A 20,834-nucleotide genomic window follows, 5' to 3' on the forward strand; every position below is an offset into this window, starting at 1 on the left:
AACGTCAACAAATATGTGCTTTGGGTGGATTCAAATACAGAGAACTTTATTGGATTCAAACTATTGTAAATAATGCACAAAGTATATGGAGCACATTTTAGGAACTGGTTATCTTAATCAAGGCCATAATCAACAGCTTCCAGGTTGTCCTGAGAGTAGAGTTTGAGAAAGCTTATGAGAACATCTGGTTCAGTAAAGGTCGCCTTCACGGCTGGGTCCTGCAGCATGAGTTTGAACCAGGCACTGAGGTGTGGGGTCTTCTCCAAATATCTACAGAGGGAAGGAAATTAAAAATGTAAGTTTCAGTGACTGCCTCCATTTTGTTTTTATTTATTGACCAATTATATAAGTAATTATATGACAGGTTATCAATGTAGAGCAAGAAATCTGGAAGCGTGGATGAGTTTTTTATTATTATGATTTTTTGTGTGGTTGATACTTTTTTTTTTTGGTTCTGCTAAATGAAAACAGGCAATCATTGATCAATGAATTAGCATGTTCTAGGCAATAGATTTGGAAGCTTTAGGTTTAAATACAAAGGGGGGTCCAAGTTTGCAAAAGTGCAGTTTATTTTTTAGCAAGATTTTATGCAACGATTTTGCCTATAAATAAAAAAATAATAATAATTAGGCTTTAAGTCTCATGGTCAAAAATCACAAAAAATCAGCACTGATGCATAGTGGCATTTGCTTTTATTTTTTCCTTTAGGCAAAACAAAAAAAAAAAAATTATATTTTTATTATGTATATAAACATACTTTGAAAAGCGCAAATTTTTCTCTTGGTTTCAAAGTCGGGCCAGTGCTGGATTAGCAACTGGGCTGCTGGGGAGGTCACCCATGGCCGCCCAAACATAGCTACATCACCAGTGTGGGGGACACTGAGGCATAGTTGCCCACTTTTGAAAAAGCATTTCAGGGAGATTGTGAAAGCAGCACCTATGAGCACGGAGGTAAAGTGCGCGTGTCCTGCTACATCTGAGATACGTGTCATAATACTGACTTACATCCACATGTAAACAAGGCCCAAAGCACTTCGTAAGATCTACGTATTGATGAAAACACACTGATACTTTTCAGAAAATGCATGTAGCCATAGGGATCATTGTGCCTTATATCCAATGCAGGGAAATTATGCTAATAATCCCATTTGGATGTATATATCCATGTTGTTTTTTAATATAACAGCTACATAATGGGGGTAAGGTGTAATCAGGGAGATTGCTACTATTTCAGGGAGTCTCCCCGACATTCAGGGAGAGTTGGCAAGTATGCACTAAGGCATAATGTGAACTGGAGGCATTACAATGTATATTACACATTATACTTCTTAATAACATCACCAGTATATCTTTTTGACAATCTTATTGGTAAGGGCCCCCACAAGTTGGTTGCCTGGGGCCCCCTCAAACCTTAACCCGACCCTGACTCAGACACAATTATATTCCTCCCTCCAAAGTATTTAAAAGGCACAATCATTATAAATACTTATCGTGGCTGGTATTAGTGTTTTTAACATAATTTTCACAAATGTATTCTTCCTTTAGAACCACAAATGTTTATTTCCTTTCGAATGTAAGTTATTACGAGCAGAGCCCCCTACCGTCTTGTGCTTCTCCTTACTTTACTTTCATCTACTTCTTACTCCCCACTAGGGCACCTAACACTTGGTTGCTTTGCTCTGTTGCTTATCTGTGTGTTCTGGCCACTAATGTAGCAATGTATATTATTCTTGTCCTTGTCCTGTAAGTCACTGGTCAAGCTATTTGTTTATGTACTGTGTAAGGCACTGCGGAACATTTGTGGCACCATATAAATAAATGATAATAATATATTCAGGGACTGCGATAGCGAGATACCCGGCACAAAACAAGGATCGCAAGATCCCTCTCCTGCAAACTTGCCTCCCTACACATAAATCAGTTAACGCCATTCTGAATAGGACTTTAACCTAAGTGGCCAAGCTCCAAGCTTTATACATAGGTTCAGATTGCAGTCCCCATTGAGAAGCAATAATTAGCCTTTTGCAGAAGACTGATATCCTGCAGTAGGCTGTTGCTATATAGCTAGGCTTACCATACGATCCCTTAAACCAGGACACTCATGAATTACACAGGTTCTGAGGCTGGCTGATCTCAAGCTTGCATTTCACCTGGTTTAAATCAGCCACAGAACCTGTGTAATTCATGAGTGTCCCGGTTTAAAGGGATAGTATGGTAAGGGGATGCAGTCAATAGACTGGTGGACGAGATGCCGCCAGTCTATATCCCAACTGCACAAACCCGGCACAGGACTTCACATAGAAATACCGACGCCTATCTTAATCCCGACGCCAGAAGCCAGACCCCCGCCATCCCGATCGTCAACAGCCGTGTAAGTATACTTCTTAACCCGGGGGTAGGGGGGTTATATTTAGGCACCACCGGGGAGAAATTAGGGTTAGGCACCACAAGGGGGAGGTTAGGGCAAGGCACCCCCCCGGGAGGATTAAGTTTAGGGTGCGGGAAGGGGGGGGGGGTTAGGGTTAGGCACCACTAAGGAAGGGCTAGGGGAATGGGGGGGGGGGGGGAAGAGGTTAGAATACTTACCAGCCCCAGTCGGGATCTCCTCCATTGGGCTTCTGCAGTCGGTATTTGTACCGGCGACTATGTGGGGATTTCAATACCATTCCTATGGTAAGCATACATATAGCCCCAATACTTAGATCCTGCAGTTACTGCATAATCTATAAACAACTTATTATTACACAGTGAAATGAGAAAATCCAAATAGTTATAAACCAGGTGTGGCGATTATAAAGATTGTAGATACATTTTCCTCTTACTCTTTAACATCAAAAATGTTGAACCGCTCAAACCAGGGCCAGATCATGTAATCAATCATAGACACAGCGTTCCCACTGAAGTAAGGGGTCTTCATTTGAGCAAACCGCTGAAAGAAAGAAATCTGATACAGAAGCTGGATTTTGATCATTTAGGGTAACCATTAAATATTACAAAATGTTAATGATAGGAATACAACAGATTTGGGGCCTATTCATCAAAACTAAAATGGCCCGGTAACCATGTTTAAATGCTAGTTTCCGCATATTTTAGTTACCAGGCCATTCATCATCAGGGGTCCGAAAAGGACCCCGATATTCAGTTTGCTTCCGAGAACAAGTGCCATCTTCAGACGGTGCTTGCTCTCGTACCCCTGCTCCTCCTCACCACCTCCCTGCGGTTGTAGTCGGGATGACGGGGAGGAGGTAAGTAACGCAGCTACATCTGTAGCTGCAAAACTAACCGAGTGGACAGCTGTTTTTCGGAGCAGCTGTCCCCTCAAAGGAGCAATGATGATTTGCTAAAGTGCCACATTTCCCCCGCTGCAAGTTGGGTACTTAAGTAGCCCTTGCAGTGAGATGATAACAATCATCGGAGGCTATACGTCCTCTGATGAATAGGTCCCTTAATATATTAACAATAACTAATTTACAGCAGAAAATGTCAGAGCGGTAAACACTAGGATCTAATAGTCATACTTTATTATAGGGGCATATCCAATTGGCAGTGTGGTTTTTGCAGTATAAATTGGAAACTACCAATTGCTTAATTAGTCATTAGGGGTAAGGGAGGTGCTCAAGGGGTTCTGAAACAAGGCCTGTAAATTTTTCCTTAAAATAAAGATTTTAGGACATATTGGGCTTGTTCCGAAGCTGTGAAATTAAGCTGTATTCATTTCTATAGAAATTAATCTGCCCGATTTTCTCTGTTTCAAATGAATAGGAACAACCTTGCAGCTGCGGGAAAAACCCCATCTGCAGTGGTTGTCTAAATTTCGCCCGCAATTCAATATTCCCTATAGAGTGACTTGGACATGCTTAGTAGCCCATAGAAAGTGGGATGCAGCAACAGCAGAAATGTGGTCAAACCCCGAAAATACAGATCACATTTCTAATATGCGCCAAGCACTGTAATGCGATGCATTCCTGGACTTGGATGCGGTGGGTACCCTATAGAAGCCTATGGGCTTCTATTTGCAGAGTGATGAGAGAGGGATCCAATCAAATGCCTCCCAGCACCCCCTGCATCATGCGCGTCCTTCTGCGTAGAAGGTCAGAGGGACTTCTGGATCATAGACCTGGAAGACCCTCACTCACAAAGGACAGCTCTTATCGAGAGAGCTGTCCTTTGCGTTTTAGTTAAAGCATACCGGCGTAAGTAACTCCAGTATGCATGCGAAGAGTGACGGAATGCATAACGATGAGTCATGCATCCCGCCCAGTGTGTGTATGGGTCCAAGGAAAGTCTTCCATAGACGGGTATAGGGTAAAACCATCTCAAGATTGCTAAATTGCAGCAAGCCCCCATCCCCACATTTATGTGGATTGAGGTAAGAAGCGGTAAGGAATGTTAAAATGTTTGTAAATTGAGGAAAGTTGAGAAAAGCCATTTATCTGGTGAAAACAACCTAAACTGCGAGATGAAGCAATTTAGCTTATCAAATCCCTCGGAACCAAGGCATCACAAAGGCATTTTGTAACACCGTTCTCACTTGTTATTGCTGCCTCCACACAATAGGCCTGATACAGATGTGGACACAAATGCTATCGTAGCAGCAATCTCTCACGGATTCACAATTGCTAAAATATGCTAATGAGCCACTCGCCGCCCAGTTCTTCAAGACGCCCACTGACAGCATCTCACATCCGCCGCTAACACACAAAACTGGAAACATCAGAAGCAGATCAGGCGGCCATCAGCCTTCTGAGTGAGTCTCAGCTGACACAGACATAGCGGGTCTCCAGACACAGAGAGGGCTCTCCTGCTGTGAGCAAGGACGCAGTGGCTAATTTATGGACGCCAGGAAAATGGTGTTATAACAGTCCGACATGCCTGCGTTTCTCTAACCACCCTGTTATCACCCCCAAACGCTGACAACCGGTCACTCACTTTGCGAATTAATCCTCCGTGAGAGCGCAATTCAATTGCTGCTCGAGCGCAGTGCGGTTTACGCAAATGTGCAAAGGCTAGCGATTGCTCAATCTGCGTAAATATCAGCATTGCGTCAATCATCTGAATCAGGCCCAATGTACACACAAGTCATCCATTTTTAAATTGTTTAAAAAATTCTTGATACCTCTTCAAGTTTTTCAAACTTCTCCGCAAACTGTGCCTTCAATTCAGCGGTATTCTCATTATTCTTCCTAGCAAACATAATCTTGTACAGCACAGCTGTAATCTGTATAAAAACAATATACGGTTTTAGGATGTTGCAGAGAAAACCTTCCTGTAGGCGATAGATATCAGTGTTTTATTGTAGGCTATAAAAACAGATAAAGTATTATAAGAAGTAGACAATGCAGGGGTATACTTGCTGAATAATATTAATGAGCCACTAAACACAAAATGCAGATATATGAACCCATATTAAAATAAGGCAACAAATGTAAAACTGTATCAGTGGCAAACGCAGGATTTTTAGAGGGGGGTTTCCAAATGCTTGATTTTAGAGTGAGTGTGGCCAGTCCATGAAAAATTAGCACTTAACCAGCTTTAATATGTGTCATACAAAGTGTAATGTGCATCATAATTCCAGCATATCCAAGACCAGCGATCCCAGTAAGCCATTAAATGTGGCAGTAGGGCCATCCTGCCTGAGCTAAATGTTTTTATTTCAGATGCGGCTCCATTCCAGAGCATTGGAGCAAGTCTGGGAGTCTGGGGGTGCAGCAGAAGAACCTAGCACTACCCTGGGCATATATGTACATATTGGTCTTCTTATGCACTGAATAGTGTATTATATTATATTAATAATTTACCCTATTGATGGTCTATAGCATTGCACCCCTAACTGCATGTTTTCCAGATCTCCTAGTTGGTGCACAGGTGTATTTAATACTGGCTGACACATATTACAAGATCAACAGGGGGTGCTATTTATTTAATTTGTGATTCTGAGAAGAACATGCAGTAAAATTCTATTATTTTACAATTTCTATTGTGGTTATGGGCTGGGGAGGGGGGTTTCCAGGCAACCGGAAACCCCCCCTGCGTGTGCCTATGTGTATTTAAATAAAGTAAGTATATATGTAGGGTATGAGAAAAATTCAGGTGAATATTCAAAATATTATCTATAAGGTCGAACCCTGAAGAGCAATGATTCAATACCGTTCGCAAATGCAATTACACATGCAATCGGCCGTTTGTTGCGCACTGCGCATGCATCGCAGTGCGCAAACCAGCCACTGCGATCGGAATTGCAATCGCAGTGACTACACAGACCCATCGCAGAGTGATTGACAGGAAGTGCCGTTTGTGGGTGGTGACGGGGGGTGGTCGGGGAAACGGAGGCGTGCCAGTGCATTTGAACGCCATTGCAGGGGCATGCATAAATTATCCGCTGCGATGCCATACACAGCCAAAGGCCTCATAGCGTGCGCTGAAGTTAGCAGTTTCTGAGTAAAGTTAGAGCTTGCGCAATTCTGTGCGAGGCTGCGATGTTACCGATGGTTTTGCAGTCTTTCTAAACATTACGGATGTGTGTAAGGTAAAGTGTGTGTTTTTATGTTGTGCTGCAACGGCATAATGATCGCAATGGATTAGCATACTATCGCAGTGGAACTGCATGCGTAATAGCTACTGCAATGGCAGTTCCGATCGGTAGTGATTCAGGCCCTAAGTCCATGAACATGTTAATGTGGCTCCTCAAATCAGATGAAATGGAAACATTTTGATTTGGCAACTTTTGCAGCAAAACCAGTCAACAAGGGCTGTGATATGTATTATGTAAAATGTATTAGAACAGTAAGATACCCAGTTCCTCGACTTTTATTTTTTATTATTTATTAACATTTATTTATACAGCGCCAGCACATTCAGTTGCGCTTTACAACTAGGAAATGTTATACTTACTCCCCCTACTTTGCTGCAATATTTATTAACGGATCAGGTTTTCTGGTTTATGATTGGGTGAGATACTCCCACCATGCACTGAATGGCTCTTGTTATTTACTTACACCCAACTGGCTTAGAGAAATCACTGTGTCACCGATCCTCCTATAGATTATAGGCCTGGTACAGAGGTGGCAAATCCTGTATGCAGTGGTTGTATGAAAAAAAAAAAAGCTAATGTCGCAGCAGTCGGGATTTGTACGGAAATGTCCACTAGAAGTCTCAAAACCACCGCTTGCGTACCCAGACACACCATCAGTTGCATCATTGATGTTCTGAGCAACGCTATGGTCGCTGTGAAAGTCAATCAGCAGTAAGCCGCCAGAGCCTTAACCACTGCGTACGAATTTGTAGTCGCAATGACAGTCACTTCCTCTGCAACTGTTGCGTCACCCCTGCATTTGAGTCCCCCCTTCCCCCCATTACCTCTCACAAATGCCATCAGCCCTTTGACCTATAATGTGTTTGTTTGAGATCAAGGCACTAAAACTGGCATCAATGGCCAGACAGCCGGTTCCAATCTACCTGTGCTATGCAATTGGTCTGTGCAATATAGAAAGCATTCAGAACACTTGTCAGCGCACTGGCATAAAAGTGCATCTGTAGCTTGTAATAAGAGGTAGGAAGTGTCATGACCCCTTATCTCCACACCCCAACAAATATAAACAAAGCCCCCAGTCACTCCTACCGTGGAGAAATACTCCAGCTGCATCTTCTCTTGGGCCTTTATATAAGGGTCTGCTGCAGTCAGCTTAGTCCCAGGAAAGGCCTCATCCAGGTAGTCACACACAATGGGCGATTCATATATTATTTTACCATCAGAAGTCTCAATAGAAGGGACCAGACCCAGAGGATTTTTCTCAAAAAACCAGTCAGGCTTGTTCTTTAAATTAATGTTCACGATTTCATGCCTAAAATAAAAGGAAATAGGAATATAGGTGTTTTCTTGCCCATGCACAGTTTCTGCTGCTCTGACTCCATCTAGCTGTATTGTTCACTTCTGAGGACGTTTCCTTCCAAGAAATCATATGCAATGGATCCACAGGAGGATAGGTTAGAAAAATAAAAACTGGTTGCAATTTTACTATATTAATAATAATGTATTTGTAGAGGATATTGGCAATTTCATAAAACATGTTGCACTAGGAGGTGAACCCCATGTGAGGGTCTACTTAGAAATGTGTTCCAAAGTGGTAGGGAATACACAAGATTTCTAGATTTTAGACCAAGTAGAGCACTTTGTATAATACTTACATAGCTGGAACAGGATAAAGCTTCTATGATAGTGGGATAAATGGTCAGTATTTTGAAGGGAAAGTCTGTCTCATTCAAATTAGGGGTGTGCACCGGCCACTTTTCGTGTTTTGTGTTTTGGTTTTGGATCAGGATCTTTCTTCGTGTTTTGGATCTGGATTGGTTTTGCCAAAACCACCCTTCGGTGTTTTGGGTTCTGGGTTTTGTGTTTTGGATCTGTATTTTTTTTTTTAAAAAGCATAAAAACAGCTAAAATCACAGAATTTGTGGGTCTTTCTGCACCTATGCTATTATTAACCTCAATAACCTTAATTTCCACTCATTTCCAGTCTATTCTGAACACCTCGCACCTCACAATAGTGTTTTTATGTCCAAAAGGTTGCACCGAGGTAGATGGATGACTATGCTAAGCGACACGAGTGGGTGGCACAAACACGTGGCCCATCTAGGAGTGACACTGCAGTGGCAGACAGGATGGCAGTTTGAAAAACTAGGCCCCAAACAGTACATAATGCAAAGAAAAAAAAAAGAGGTGCAAGATGGAATTGTCCTTGGGAATGTTGTATAAACAGGACATGCACACTTTAACAAACCAATCATTTCAGCGCCAGGGTCTGCCACACGACTGTGGCTGAAATGATTGGTTCGTTTGGGCCCCCATATAACAAGCTTGCAATTAATCTGGCCCTGCACAAACTGGCTCTACGGAGGCAAGATGTCGTCCTCATCCTCCTCATTCACCGATTCCTCATCCTCTTCAGTGTTGTGTACATCCTCATCCTCACAGAGTATTAATTAGTCCCCGCTGGAATCCACCACCACAGGTCCCTCTGTACGGTCTGGAGGCTGGTCTCCCTGGAAAAGTTGATAATTCATTTTTATGAACATCATCTTCTCCACATTTTGTGGAAGCAACCTCCTACGCCTTTTGCTGACAAGGTTCCCGGCTGCACTAAGCACTCTTTCGGAGTGCACACTGGAGGGGGGGCAACTCAGGTAAAATAGAGCCAGTTTGTACAGGGGCCTCCAAATTGCCTCTTTTTCCTGCCAGTACATGTACGGACTGTCTGACATGCCTACTTGGATGCTGTCACCGATGTAATCCTTTAACAGACAGACGCACGCTTGTCGCTGCTGCTTTGAGGATGCAAGTGCGGCTACAGCCCACACAATTCACAAAGACAGAAAAAAAGAAGAATTTTTTTATTGTTTGTGGAGCGCACTTTGAGGGTTACACCACCCTTTAACAGACACACGCACGCTTGTCGCTGCTGCTTTGAGGATGCAGGTGGAATCTAGACGTGATTTGGAACCGGAGACACACTACCTCCATCAATTGTCTAAATCCCACTGCACTAATGGCGGATACCGGACGCACGTATAACACCAACATAGCAGTCAAGGCCTGAGTTATACGTTTTGCTTCAGGATGACTGCTGTCGTACTTCATCCTCCTCGCTAAGGACTGTTGGAGGGTCAATTGTTTAGTAAAAGTAGTGGTGTTCCTACTTCCTCTCTGGGATGATGAACAACTCCCAGCAGCAGCAACAGCACTAGGAGGCAGTGGTTCTTGATCTTTCCCTATTTTATTTTTATCGGAGAAAGTTTGGTCCTCCATTTATGTTATATTGATATATATGTGCGGCTAAGGCGCACACAAACACAGAAAATATTTTTTTATTTTTGCTGGAGAGTAGTGCACTTTGTGGGTTACACCACCCTTTAAGAAATGAGCCAGCCGGCTCTTTACTTATGGGACACAGGCGCACGCTTGGCGCTGCTCCTTTGTTGATGCACGTACGGCTACAGTGCACACAATTCACAAACACAGAAAATATTTTTTATTTTGTTTGGAGTGTACTTTGGGGGTTACAGCACCCTTTAACGGACAAGCCAGCCGGCCTTTTACTTATGGGACACAGGCGCACGCTTGGCGCTGCTCCTTTGTTGATGCACGTGCAGCCACAGTGCACACAATTCACAAACACAGAAAAATTATTAGTTTTTTTAGCACTTGGGGGGAGCACCCCTGATGGTCAGAGCACCCACTGGACAACACTACAGCACCCCTTTAGGACTGGAACACTGCACAGGACTTTGGAGTGGACACAGCCCCTATGGACAACAGCAGCACAGCGCAGCACTACACTACACTGCACTACACTACACTGCCCAGCCCAGCCAGCCCTAACTCCCACCCTCCCTCTTCACTGTCCACAGCCGAGTGAGAAAATGGCGCCGACGCGGGTACCTTATATAGGATCCAAAACCCGCGAGACCCGGAAGGCGGGATGATGACGTTTTGCCTCGATTTCAGATCCGAGTCAGGCGGGAAAAGTCGAGCCTGACTCGGATCGGCCTCGGATCAGGGGGGCTCGGATTTCAGAAATCCGAACCCGCTCACCCCTAATTCAAACCAATCTTATCTGACATTGAGACCCGGCTCTCGTTGTTAAAGGACTCAGGGGTCTATTTACTAAGCCTTGGATGGAGATAAAGTGGACAGAGATACCAATCAATCAGCTCCTAACTGTTATTTTTCAAACATAGCCTGTGACATGGCAGTTAAGAGCTGATTGGCTGCTACTTTATCTCCATCCAAGGCCCGTATTCAATTTGAGGCGAAAAGTCCAGACTTTTCGCCTGAACTTTTCACGGCAGAAAAGTATCACACTCGTGCCCGCTATTCCCCATATTCAATTCCAAAGTACAGTAGGCAAAATCGGGAACAGGCGAAACTTGGATCGGCAAAAAAATACAGGAATTTTCGGGAAATAATTGTAGGATCCCCCTAAAGATGTCCAGACCTCGAGGATCGCTATGGGTACCCCCGTTTTTGCCTGCAGAAAAAAAGTCAGCTTTTTAAATAGCTGCGGCAGGTGTTTAACGACATTGAAGTGATGCAGAAGAGCACTTAGGTGTTTTTTTAGTTTTTTAAAGTGGTCCCATCAAATTTGGGTAAGCATATTTTTAAGTCCCTAAAGGTAATTTAAAAAATTCATCAAAAATACACCTGTCGCTACTTTGCGCAATGAAAAAAAAAAAAAAACACCTGCCACATACTTGGGAACCCCACCAGAATTAATTTCGTTAGTTTGGCATTTTGTTTCCCTATTTTTTATTTTTTTTCACCCCAAAATTTAGAAAAAAAAAAATGTTTTGGGGTGTCCCAATTTTTTGTGCACATTTCATTTTAAGGGGGCAGGCTATTTTTTTTTTAAGCCTGCACCCCTAAACCTGCACTTTTTTCACCTGCTATAGGTAATTGAAAAATTATCCCTGTTGTTTTAAAATGACTCTTCGACCCATTTACGAAAAAAAAAAAAAGGGGAATTATGCCTGGGACCCCCTGAAGATGTCCAGACATGGGGGATCACTATGGGTACCCCCATTTTTGCCTGCTGAAGGAAGTCGGGGTTTGTAATAGCCGCGCCAGGTGCAATTTTGCAGCTATGAAGACGTGGTAAAGAATAGCACTTACTTTTTTAATGAATTAACTTAGATAGTTTGGCACTTTGTTCCCCAATTATTTTTTTTACCCCCAAAATTAAATTTTTTTTGGGGGGTGTCCGATTGTTTTTAAACTTTTTTTGACGCTTTTTTTTTTAAATGACACTCCCAGGGGTGCAGGCTATTTTTTTTAAAGCCTGCACCCCTAAACCCCAGTTCTGCACTTTTTTTCGCCAGCTAAAGACAGGCGAAGAATTATCCCCGTTTTTTAAAATTGATTTTTCGCACAGGCAAAAAAATCAATGTAATTGAATACGGGGATATTTGAAATAGGCGAAAATGACGTCGTCGGTGATAAATTATCGCCGATTACGACATTTTGCCTCAAATTGAATACGGCTCCAAGTCTTAGTACATAGACCCTTCAGAATGTACACAGTGGAAGCAAGACTATTGGTGGCTTGCAGTGTGTGATAACCTGGTGGAGACAGTGATCAGGTACAGGTAACAACACATTTGGGTGGAGGAGGGTAGGGCTATTTACTAAACAAAGGAAACAATTGATGAATAGGTATAGCAGAGATAAAGGGCCTATGAGGTTTTCCGGAGTACACACATATGTATTCATGTAATCAGTGATTTCATCTAAAGTCCTACAGTAGTTAGAACCTTCCTAAGCTCTAAATTCTACCCATGATATATATTACCACAGGTTATAAATAAAAGACTCTTCACACACAGGAAATGTAAAATAGTGACTGCTAAAGCTTTATACTTTAGCAAATAAAAATCTTGGTCATTTTACAGAGGATCTCGACCCATAAATTCCTGGATATGTGGATATTCATTCCTCTCCCCATGTCAATTTCATTGGTGTTGGGACCTTGCCCCCAACAGCTCAGTACTCGAGATACTTGGGGCTGAGTACATCGTAGATAGTGTGGGGAGAAATATGAATAATTGGCCGGAGGGAAGTCACTGCATCTGCCAGTGCCAGCTAATTGGTCAAGTGCCAGGGCTGCCATTAGAAATGCCAGGTCCTTGAAAGTTCAGATTGGGACTTTCAGGGCCCCATCCACAAATGATACGCTGCTAAAGGAGGCGTAACCAAATTGTGATGGGATGTGGCCGCACCTCTGCTCTTAGACAGGCCTGGGTCCCACAGGTATGCCTGGGCCCTGGTGCATTGTACCTGTCTCCGCCACACACACTTGGTGGGCCTGACAACTGCAACGCCTCTCCTATGAGGTGTCATCTGTACTGTAGCCCTCCTCCAACAATGGTATTTACAGATTTCCCAGCTTTCACTATTCTGTTATCAGATTAAAAGTACTTATAAAAAATAAACATGTACTGTTTGAAGTTACCCTGAACAAGATAGGTAGTGTATGACTTACCTGATACCCTTGGCAACGAGGACAAGCCTAGCTCTCTGGGCATAGGGGCAGAACCTCATGCTATAAAGTCGAATAACCCCTTCTGGTACTGGCCCCGGGGCATCACTGCCTGAAATAAGAGCTTTATTCAGTATGTACATTACAGACATATAGCAGAAGTCAACTTGCAGTAAAATATCTATATCCTTACGAAAGTTAACACAGGGGGCATATCAAGCAGTGTAAAAAGTGGACCAGTGGAGAAGTTGCCTATAGCAACCAATCAGCTATGAGGTAACATTTATTAAGTACATTCTATAAAATGATAAATGTAAAGCTGGGTACTCACATAAAGATTTTCTGTCCAACCATCCAACTTGTTGATTGGTTGGAATGAAAATTTGGTAAGGTATGAAAGCAAATGGCAATGAGCAATTGCTCCTAAATGCCATAAAACAGATGAAAATGGTCGTCAGACAAGTCTGTTAAATGTTTGATCTAAACAATTTTCTGGCGTTTGGGAGCAAATTGCTGATTATCATTTGCTTTCATACCTTACCAGATTTTCATTCCAACCAATCAGCTAGTTGGATGGTTGGACAGAAAATCTTTACATGTGTATGCAGCTTAAGCGGTTTGGTTGCTATGAGTAAGTTCTCCACTGGTCCAATTCTCTACTCTTTACACTGCTCAATACATCTCCCCGATAAAGTACTTATTACTTTTATTAAGGCTTAGCCACATGGATGAGAAGTTGCATGTTTTACCCTTGCTCAGTGTGAACATGCAGAACGTGTTGCCATATAGATCAGTATTCCCTACAATGGTTGCATTTCTTAGGCGGTACACAAGCAGTGTGTCATATGAGCGAGCAGTTACTGTATAATTGTCTGCTGGTGATGATGAATTTCGCCGTATACCCCTCTCACCAGATGAATAGCTGGAAACTGCTGGGCACCATAGCAAAATACTGAAGGGGTTTCCCTTCACCATTTTGAAAAGGCAACCTCTGGCCCTATACTAAAGTCTTGTCAAAAAGAATATCTGAGAAGTTGTCACCCTAGAGCAGCCATGGACAAGAGGATGGCATCCAAGGTATCACCTTCGTCCAGGACCCCAAACAGTGCATGTTTTCCAGGTCTCCTCACAGAATCGCAAATGAGATAATTAGCTCCACCTCTTTTTAAAAAAGTGTCAGAGAGTAATGAGTACACGTATGCACCGGCTGGATGACCTGGGAACCATGCACTGTGGGGTCCTGAGGACCGAGTTTGAGAAACACTGCACTAGGGAATATAGAGATCAAATTATTCATAGCAATGGTGACTTCATTTCCACTATTATTTAGGTGATCAGAGGAGATAATTATGTAGCAGTGAAAAAAAAAACACCGTTGTGTTGACAATACATCAAATTATGTTTATTAATAAACAACTGGGCACCAGGAACCCTGCACCTCATAAGTACAGACCCTCCAACATGACTCCTTCCATCAGGTACAAAATGCTCTGCTCCCGGACCTCCCACCTAATTTATGATTGCAGACACCTGTGTTTCAATTAACTACTTCAATACAGGTGGCTGCAATCATAAATGATGTACTGTATGAAATCCAGGAGCAGAGCATTTTGTACCTGATTGAAGGTCTATAAGGACTGTGACTTTCTGAGTCATGCTGCATCTCATACCACTATCCCTGGATCTCCAGTCACCCTATCCCACTTGCTCTTTATGGGGCCAATTTATTCACATTTATGAAAAATCCCTTTTAAAAGTTATATTCCTCATTATTGCATATCGCGGCGATTTGAAATGCCTTTTTTGGGGAAAATTATCATGCCCCAGATGCCGAGACGCAGGGTCCGACCGGAGGCAAAACCCGGCAAAGTTTAAAAAAAAATAATAATCTATTATGCGATCTCCGATATCTGCGGCATTACCCACTGAAAATACCTAAAATGATCAAATATACAGCAATCAGGCACCCTTTTCAAAAGGTTTGGCAGCATTTTGGGGTTTAATAACTAGGTTCCTATATGAAGGTCTGTTCATACACACAAGCTCAGCACTATAGCCATATAACACACACTTACCCTTCCCCAAACTCCTCTGAGATTCGGTCATTTCTGGAGACTGCTGCCAGCTGTGTATCCTGTGTTACAGTAGAAGCACAGAAATTAATGTTACATGGGCTAAACCCGCAGCCTTACAAACCAGAGGGAGGGGGGGGACTGTACTGTATGCTTAGTAGCCAGCTTCCTTCAACCTCTATAACTCTGCCTATATCAGACCCCACCCCTCCCAACTAATGATCAAGCACAAACATGGTGTCGTCTATGCATAACTGACAAATATCTGCTCTATCTGCCATGTAATTAACACCGTGTTAAGACATTTGCAAATACAGTGTGGTACCCCACTTATGCTGAAGATATACTATGAGTGTATATACAGCTACTATGTGCCATATTCAATTAGGGAGCGAAAAGTCCGTGCTGGACTTTTTGCTCCACATCGGAGCTTTCTGGGGATAAAGTATCGTGCGCGTGCCCGCTTTATCCCCGTATTCCACAGGTTCTCAATCTCGGTCCTCAGGACCCCAAACAGTGCATGTTTTACAGGTCTCCTCACAGAACTACAAGTGAAATTAGCTCCACCTGTGGATCTTTTAAAATGTGTCAGTGAGTAATTAATACACCTGTGCACGTGCTAGATGACCTGGAAAACATGAACTGTGTGGGGTCCTGAGGACCGAGTTTGAGAACCACTGCTGTATTCAATTTGGAGCTGGCGAAAACAGGAGCCTGCGGAAGGGTAAATATCGGGAAAAATAGGGGAATTTTCGGGAATTCATCCTGGGACCCCCCTACTGATGTCCTGACATGGGGGATCACTGTGGGTACGTCCGTTTTTTCCTGCTGAAGGTAATTATGGTTTTGAAATAGCCATGGCAGGTTTTTTTTTGTGGTGAAGAAGAATAGCACTTAGATTTTTTTTTTTTTTAATGAGTTATTCCTATCAAATTTGGGGTACTGGAAAATGGGGGTAAGCATATTTTTAAGTCCCTAAATTTAATTATAAAAATTCTTCAAAAATGCACCTGCCGCCACTCTGCGCAATGAAGAAAACACCTGCCACATACTTGGGGACCCCACCAGAATTAATTTCATTAGTTTGGCATTTTGTTCCCCTATTTTTTTTTTCACCCCCAAATTTAATTTTTTGGGGTGTCCCGATTTTTTAAAAAAAAACTTTTTTTGACAGAGATCTTTTTTAAATGATACTCCCAGAGGTGCAGGCTAAATTTTTTTAGCCTGCACCCCTAAACCCCAATTCTGCACTTTTTTTCGCCATGTTAAACATGGTGAAAAGTTATCCCCATTTTTTTACAAAGACTTTTCGCACCGGCAAAAAGTCTTTGAAATTGAATACGGGGTTATTTCAAATAGGCAAAAATGACGTCATCGGCGATAAATTATCACCTATTCCGACAATTCGCCTCAAATTGAATACGGCCCTATGTCGGTGTGGGGGTCTGACAACAGCCCTCTATATATGTATTTGGTGCATAACATTGGTGACAGTGAGAAGCACTGGGATAGCAGCTGCAGTAGCCAGTGTGTGGGGAGAAGGTTCTGGATGGCCACGTGCCGGCTGTGCGGTGTCTTGTTGCCCTGGCAGGAAGGTGAGTGGCTCGCGCTGCAGGAAATGATAAAAGGAGGTGCTCTGCCTCTGACCGTTAGTGTGTGGTCGGAGGGAACAGCCTGTGAGGAGGCAGCCGGCTCTATTGGACTGGCCAGTCAGAAAGCGGAGGTGCCGCTAGTGTTACAGCTGACAGTGACAGCATCAGAGGGAGCTACACAGGCAGGGAACTCATTGTGCACGTGTCTACCTTCTACCCTGCGGAAGTTCACCGGGGACGGCGCTGAAGGGACTGTTGGTGCTGCTGACATCGGCTGTGTGTGTCTGATGCGGCATCATGAAGGTGGAACTGCAATCCTAGTTCAGTGAGTTGCCAAGGAAGGACCTGAACAGCCAGTGGCGTAAGTTCATTCCAGACACCCGGAGGCAAGTTAAAATTTGGTGCCCGCCTGTCACAGCCACTGACACTGTAATGTAGCAATTCGCATGCAGACAGGCTATAGATAGACAAAAGCAGCAGCTGATGGTCTGACATGGAGCTCTCCACTAGTGTATGGTGGCTTCTCAGGTGCCGGGAAGGGGTGCCATGTATTGGGCGGCCATGATGGTACACTCCGGGTACATAGTTACAGCCCTAAGCGGGGTGAATATGTTGTGGACAATGGAGGAGGTGCCCCTTCAGTGCTGGAGCCCGGCGGCAGGCGCCTCCATTGTCTCCCATAGTTCTGCCTCTGTGAACAGCGCAGATACTAATGCTTCAGTCTGCAGGGAGCCGAGAGCTGTGTCACGGTGATCCCTTACCAGCAGGGGGCGGGGCTTCAGTGCCTGTCAATGTCTGCTCAACACAAGTAGATGCTTCAGCCGTGCCTGCACAGGAGTGGTGAGCCTAACAGCTGATGTTACTGATACCTGCTTCATAGAAACACAATCCTATCCTACATCACATACGTCTCCACCCAACAGATAAAGCTGACAGAACAGTTCAGGAGATGAGAAGGAAAGTTATTAGCACAAACAGAGCAAAGGAGAACTTGTGCACTAGACAGGGGCAGATCTAAACTTTGCTTTTAGGGGGGGCGGTTTAAGAAGTAATCCTAACCCTTCCCTTATCTCCTTATTACTCCACCCACTTCGAGTCCTGACCTCTTCCATAACAACCCCCAAATTACTGGTGCTCTGTGTACGTCAGCATGTACAATTCAGAATAGTTCTTAAATCCAAGATTATAGACCACCTTCCTGTCACTGGCCTACATTTAGTATAGTAATAACTATGTATTCACGTTTACTATTGCTTATATCAGTGGTTCCCAAACTTTTTGGAATCACGGCGCCCTAGAGTATCAGCATCATTTCTATGACACCCCTGGAGCAAAAGTTTCTTGTTGAGCAATTCAGCAACAATTAAATGAAGTAAATTGTGCTTATATGTTACCCTTAGGGTCAGTTATGTGGTGGGTGACAGGACTGCGCTTCTTTTTGTTCACATACAGTATGTTTTGATTGGCAGCCATTAGCACTGGTTTTGCCTATCACACGAAATAAAAATGATCTTATTTGGTACTGGACCAGCTACCCGAGGCACCCTTGCAACAGGATTCCACGGCACCCCTGCAGCAGGATTCCACTGCACCCCTGCAACAGGAATCCATCGCACCCCTGCAACAGGATTCCACGGCACCCCTGCAGCAGGATTCCACGGCACCCCTGCAGCAGGATTCCACGGCACCCCTGCAGCAGGATTCCACGGCACCACTGCAGCAGGATTCCATGGCACCCCTGCAGCAGGATTCCACGGCACCCCTGCAACAGGATTCCACGGCACCCCTGCAAAGGCTCTGAGGCACCCAGTTTAGGTACTTCAGGCTTATATGATATTGTTTGTACAAGACAGAAGACCACACCAGTGCCTATCTATGGCAATAAATAACACGTTTACCACCAAAGATTGAAAACATGAAATGTCTCTAATGTTGCAGGAATCTTTTCTGCAATGGCCAAAGCTGCACTAGTCTGACAGTCTCATCCAAATGGGCTTCCACAGTTGAACCTTTATAGTGTGTAGCAGCATTTCATAGCAATACTGACACTATTCATTATATCTACAAATGGATATAACCTGTGACTGTCAGCAGTGCAGAGGAGTAAAGGTGCTGTATATTTAGAGCTGTTGAAAACTGCATTTCTAAAGGTGCATACACACACAACGAGTATTTTAATGATTATCGTTAACGACATAGTTTATCATTCAATCGTTGACAAAATCATTCACTTTCTAAGTTAAAACGATGAACGATTATCGTTCATGCACGTTCACGTTTGTAGTTTAGTCAGACTGACCAATTCAACGATTTTCATTAAGGGAATATGCAAAAATCGTTTGTAGTTCAAAAAAATTGTTCATTACACTTTCAAAATCTGGCAGATAATCTGACAGATAATCGTTCATAAAGTCGTTCAGAAAATCGTTGGTAACAAAATCGTTGTGTGTGTATGCAGCTTTATAGAGAGTACACACTAGACGATATGCTCCCTGAGCAATATCGTCTGGTGTGTCCCCGGCAGGGTGTGCTCAATGTCGTTCATGACATTGAGCACACCCGCTGAACGATATCATTAACGATATTGGTCAGGTTTGCCTGCATGTTTACTTGATGAACGATAATGATGAACGACCCGCGGTAACGCGCGTCGTCGTTATCATTCATCGTTTTGATGTTAAAAATGGACGATAAAGTGGACGAATGAACGATAACGATATTTTTATCGTTCAGTGGTCCACTTTAATCGCCCAGTGTGTACACACCTTTAAGGTGCATACACATGTAAGGATATCTTGAATGATTTAACTATAATGACGTCGTTATCGTTCAATCATTGAAAAAATCGTTCAGTTTCTGAGTTGTAGTTCATTCTGACTGACCAACTGAACGATTTTCATTAAGGGAAGTTACAAAAATTGTTTTTAGTTCAAAAAATAGTTCATTACCCTTTATGGAGCGTACACACGGTCAGATTTGTCAGACTTGTCAGATTTGTCAGATGAACGATTAAACGATTAAACGATCTGAACGATTTGAACGATTTTACCAAAGTTTTGAACGATTTGAACGATTTGAACGATTGAACGATTTTTGACTGCATTAAAATGAATGGAATCGTCCAAGTCTGACTGCAAACCCATCAGATGTCAGAAATCGTTATCTGACCATCGGGAACGCGCATCGTTGATCGTCCATCGTTCAGGCATGTCAGATATGAACGATTTTCCTTCAGATATGAACGACTGAACGATTTTTAAATCGTTATCGTTCATATCTGAAGGAAAAATCTGATCGTGTGTATGCACCATTAAAAAAACTGACAGATAATCTGACAAATAATAGTTCATAAAACTGTTGGTAACAAAATCGTTGTGTGTGTACGCACCTTAAGTAATAACTTGTGGTAGTTCATTAAGGAAAACACTAAAATCACAGCATGAGACTATTTAATAGTTAATTTAACACTTATTAAATGGGGTTTTTATTGCATCTATTATACAGTAATTAATCTGAAATAACTACTAATGGCTGCCGCTACAACTACAAATTCCAGCATGCCATGTGAGCCACAGTTTGGGATTTGTTGTGATTATGAGCTGCCCTGATCACACTGTCTCCCCTATGCATTGCATACAGTTGTTTCAAGTGACCATACTGTATTTGCCTGTCAGCCCTCTGTGTTTGCAATGCTCCGCATTGTCATGAAACGTTCTGCAGTGCAATAGCTCATTACTCACTGTCAGATTTCTTCCTGCAGGCAGTGATACATATACAGTATACAGGAGCCGCTGGCTGCCACAGGGGGTGTCTTAGCAGAGTGTCGGCTAGCTAATGAGCAGCTCAGCACTCGATAGATTCAGACTGCAGCAGACAGTTTAATCAATCTGCGATCTGTGATCCCGGCAAAGTACTGACATTACAGACACAAGGGACCTGATTGCAGCTACACCGTGCTACAGGGGGCGATCGCCCCGATCGCCCCAATCGCCCCCGCCCCCTCCTTGATCCGCCACTGGTACTAGGGGAGTTAAACAGACTCTCAAATCACATTCAGTATTCACCTAGCTTCATCATATTAACTCTGGAAGAGGAAAGTATTAAGCCTTGTTTAATTTGATCCACATCTAAGTGATGTGGAA

The 20,834-nt window shown here is 43.2% G+C and overlaps 1 protein-coding gene across 1 annotated transcript; it reads right to left on the minus strand.

Moving 5' to 3' along the window:
- On the minus strand, positions 1-20,551 carry LOC148518916 (glutathione S-transferase omega-1-like). The gene is made up of 7 exons (XM_088477013.1): positions 20,433-20,551; positions 15,104-15,162; positions 13,032-13,140; positions 7,619-7,841; positions 5,117-5,218; positions 2,823-2,929; positions 1-270 (listed from the first exon to the last, which is right to left on the minus strand). Exons 2-7 carry the CDS (start codon positions 15,132-15,134, stop codon positions 114-116), a joined length of 729 nt encoding a protein of 242 aa, XP_088333139.1. The 5' UTR covers positions 15,135-15,162; positions 20,433-20,551; the 3' UTR covers positions 1-113.
- Positions 20,552-20,834: the final 283 nt, after the last annotated feature.

This window comes from Taudactylus pleione, unplaced genomic scaffold (assembly GCF_031769625.1).
Source record: "Taudactylus pleione unplaced genomic scaffold, aTauple2 ptg000198l, whole genome shotgun sequence".
NCBI lineage: Eukaryota > Metazoa > Chordata > Amphibia > Anura > Myobatrachidae > Taudactylus > Taudactylus pleione.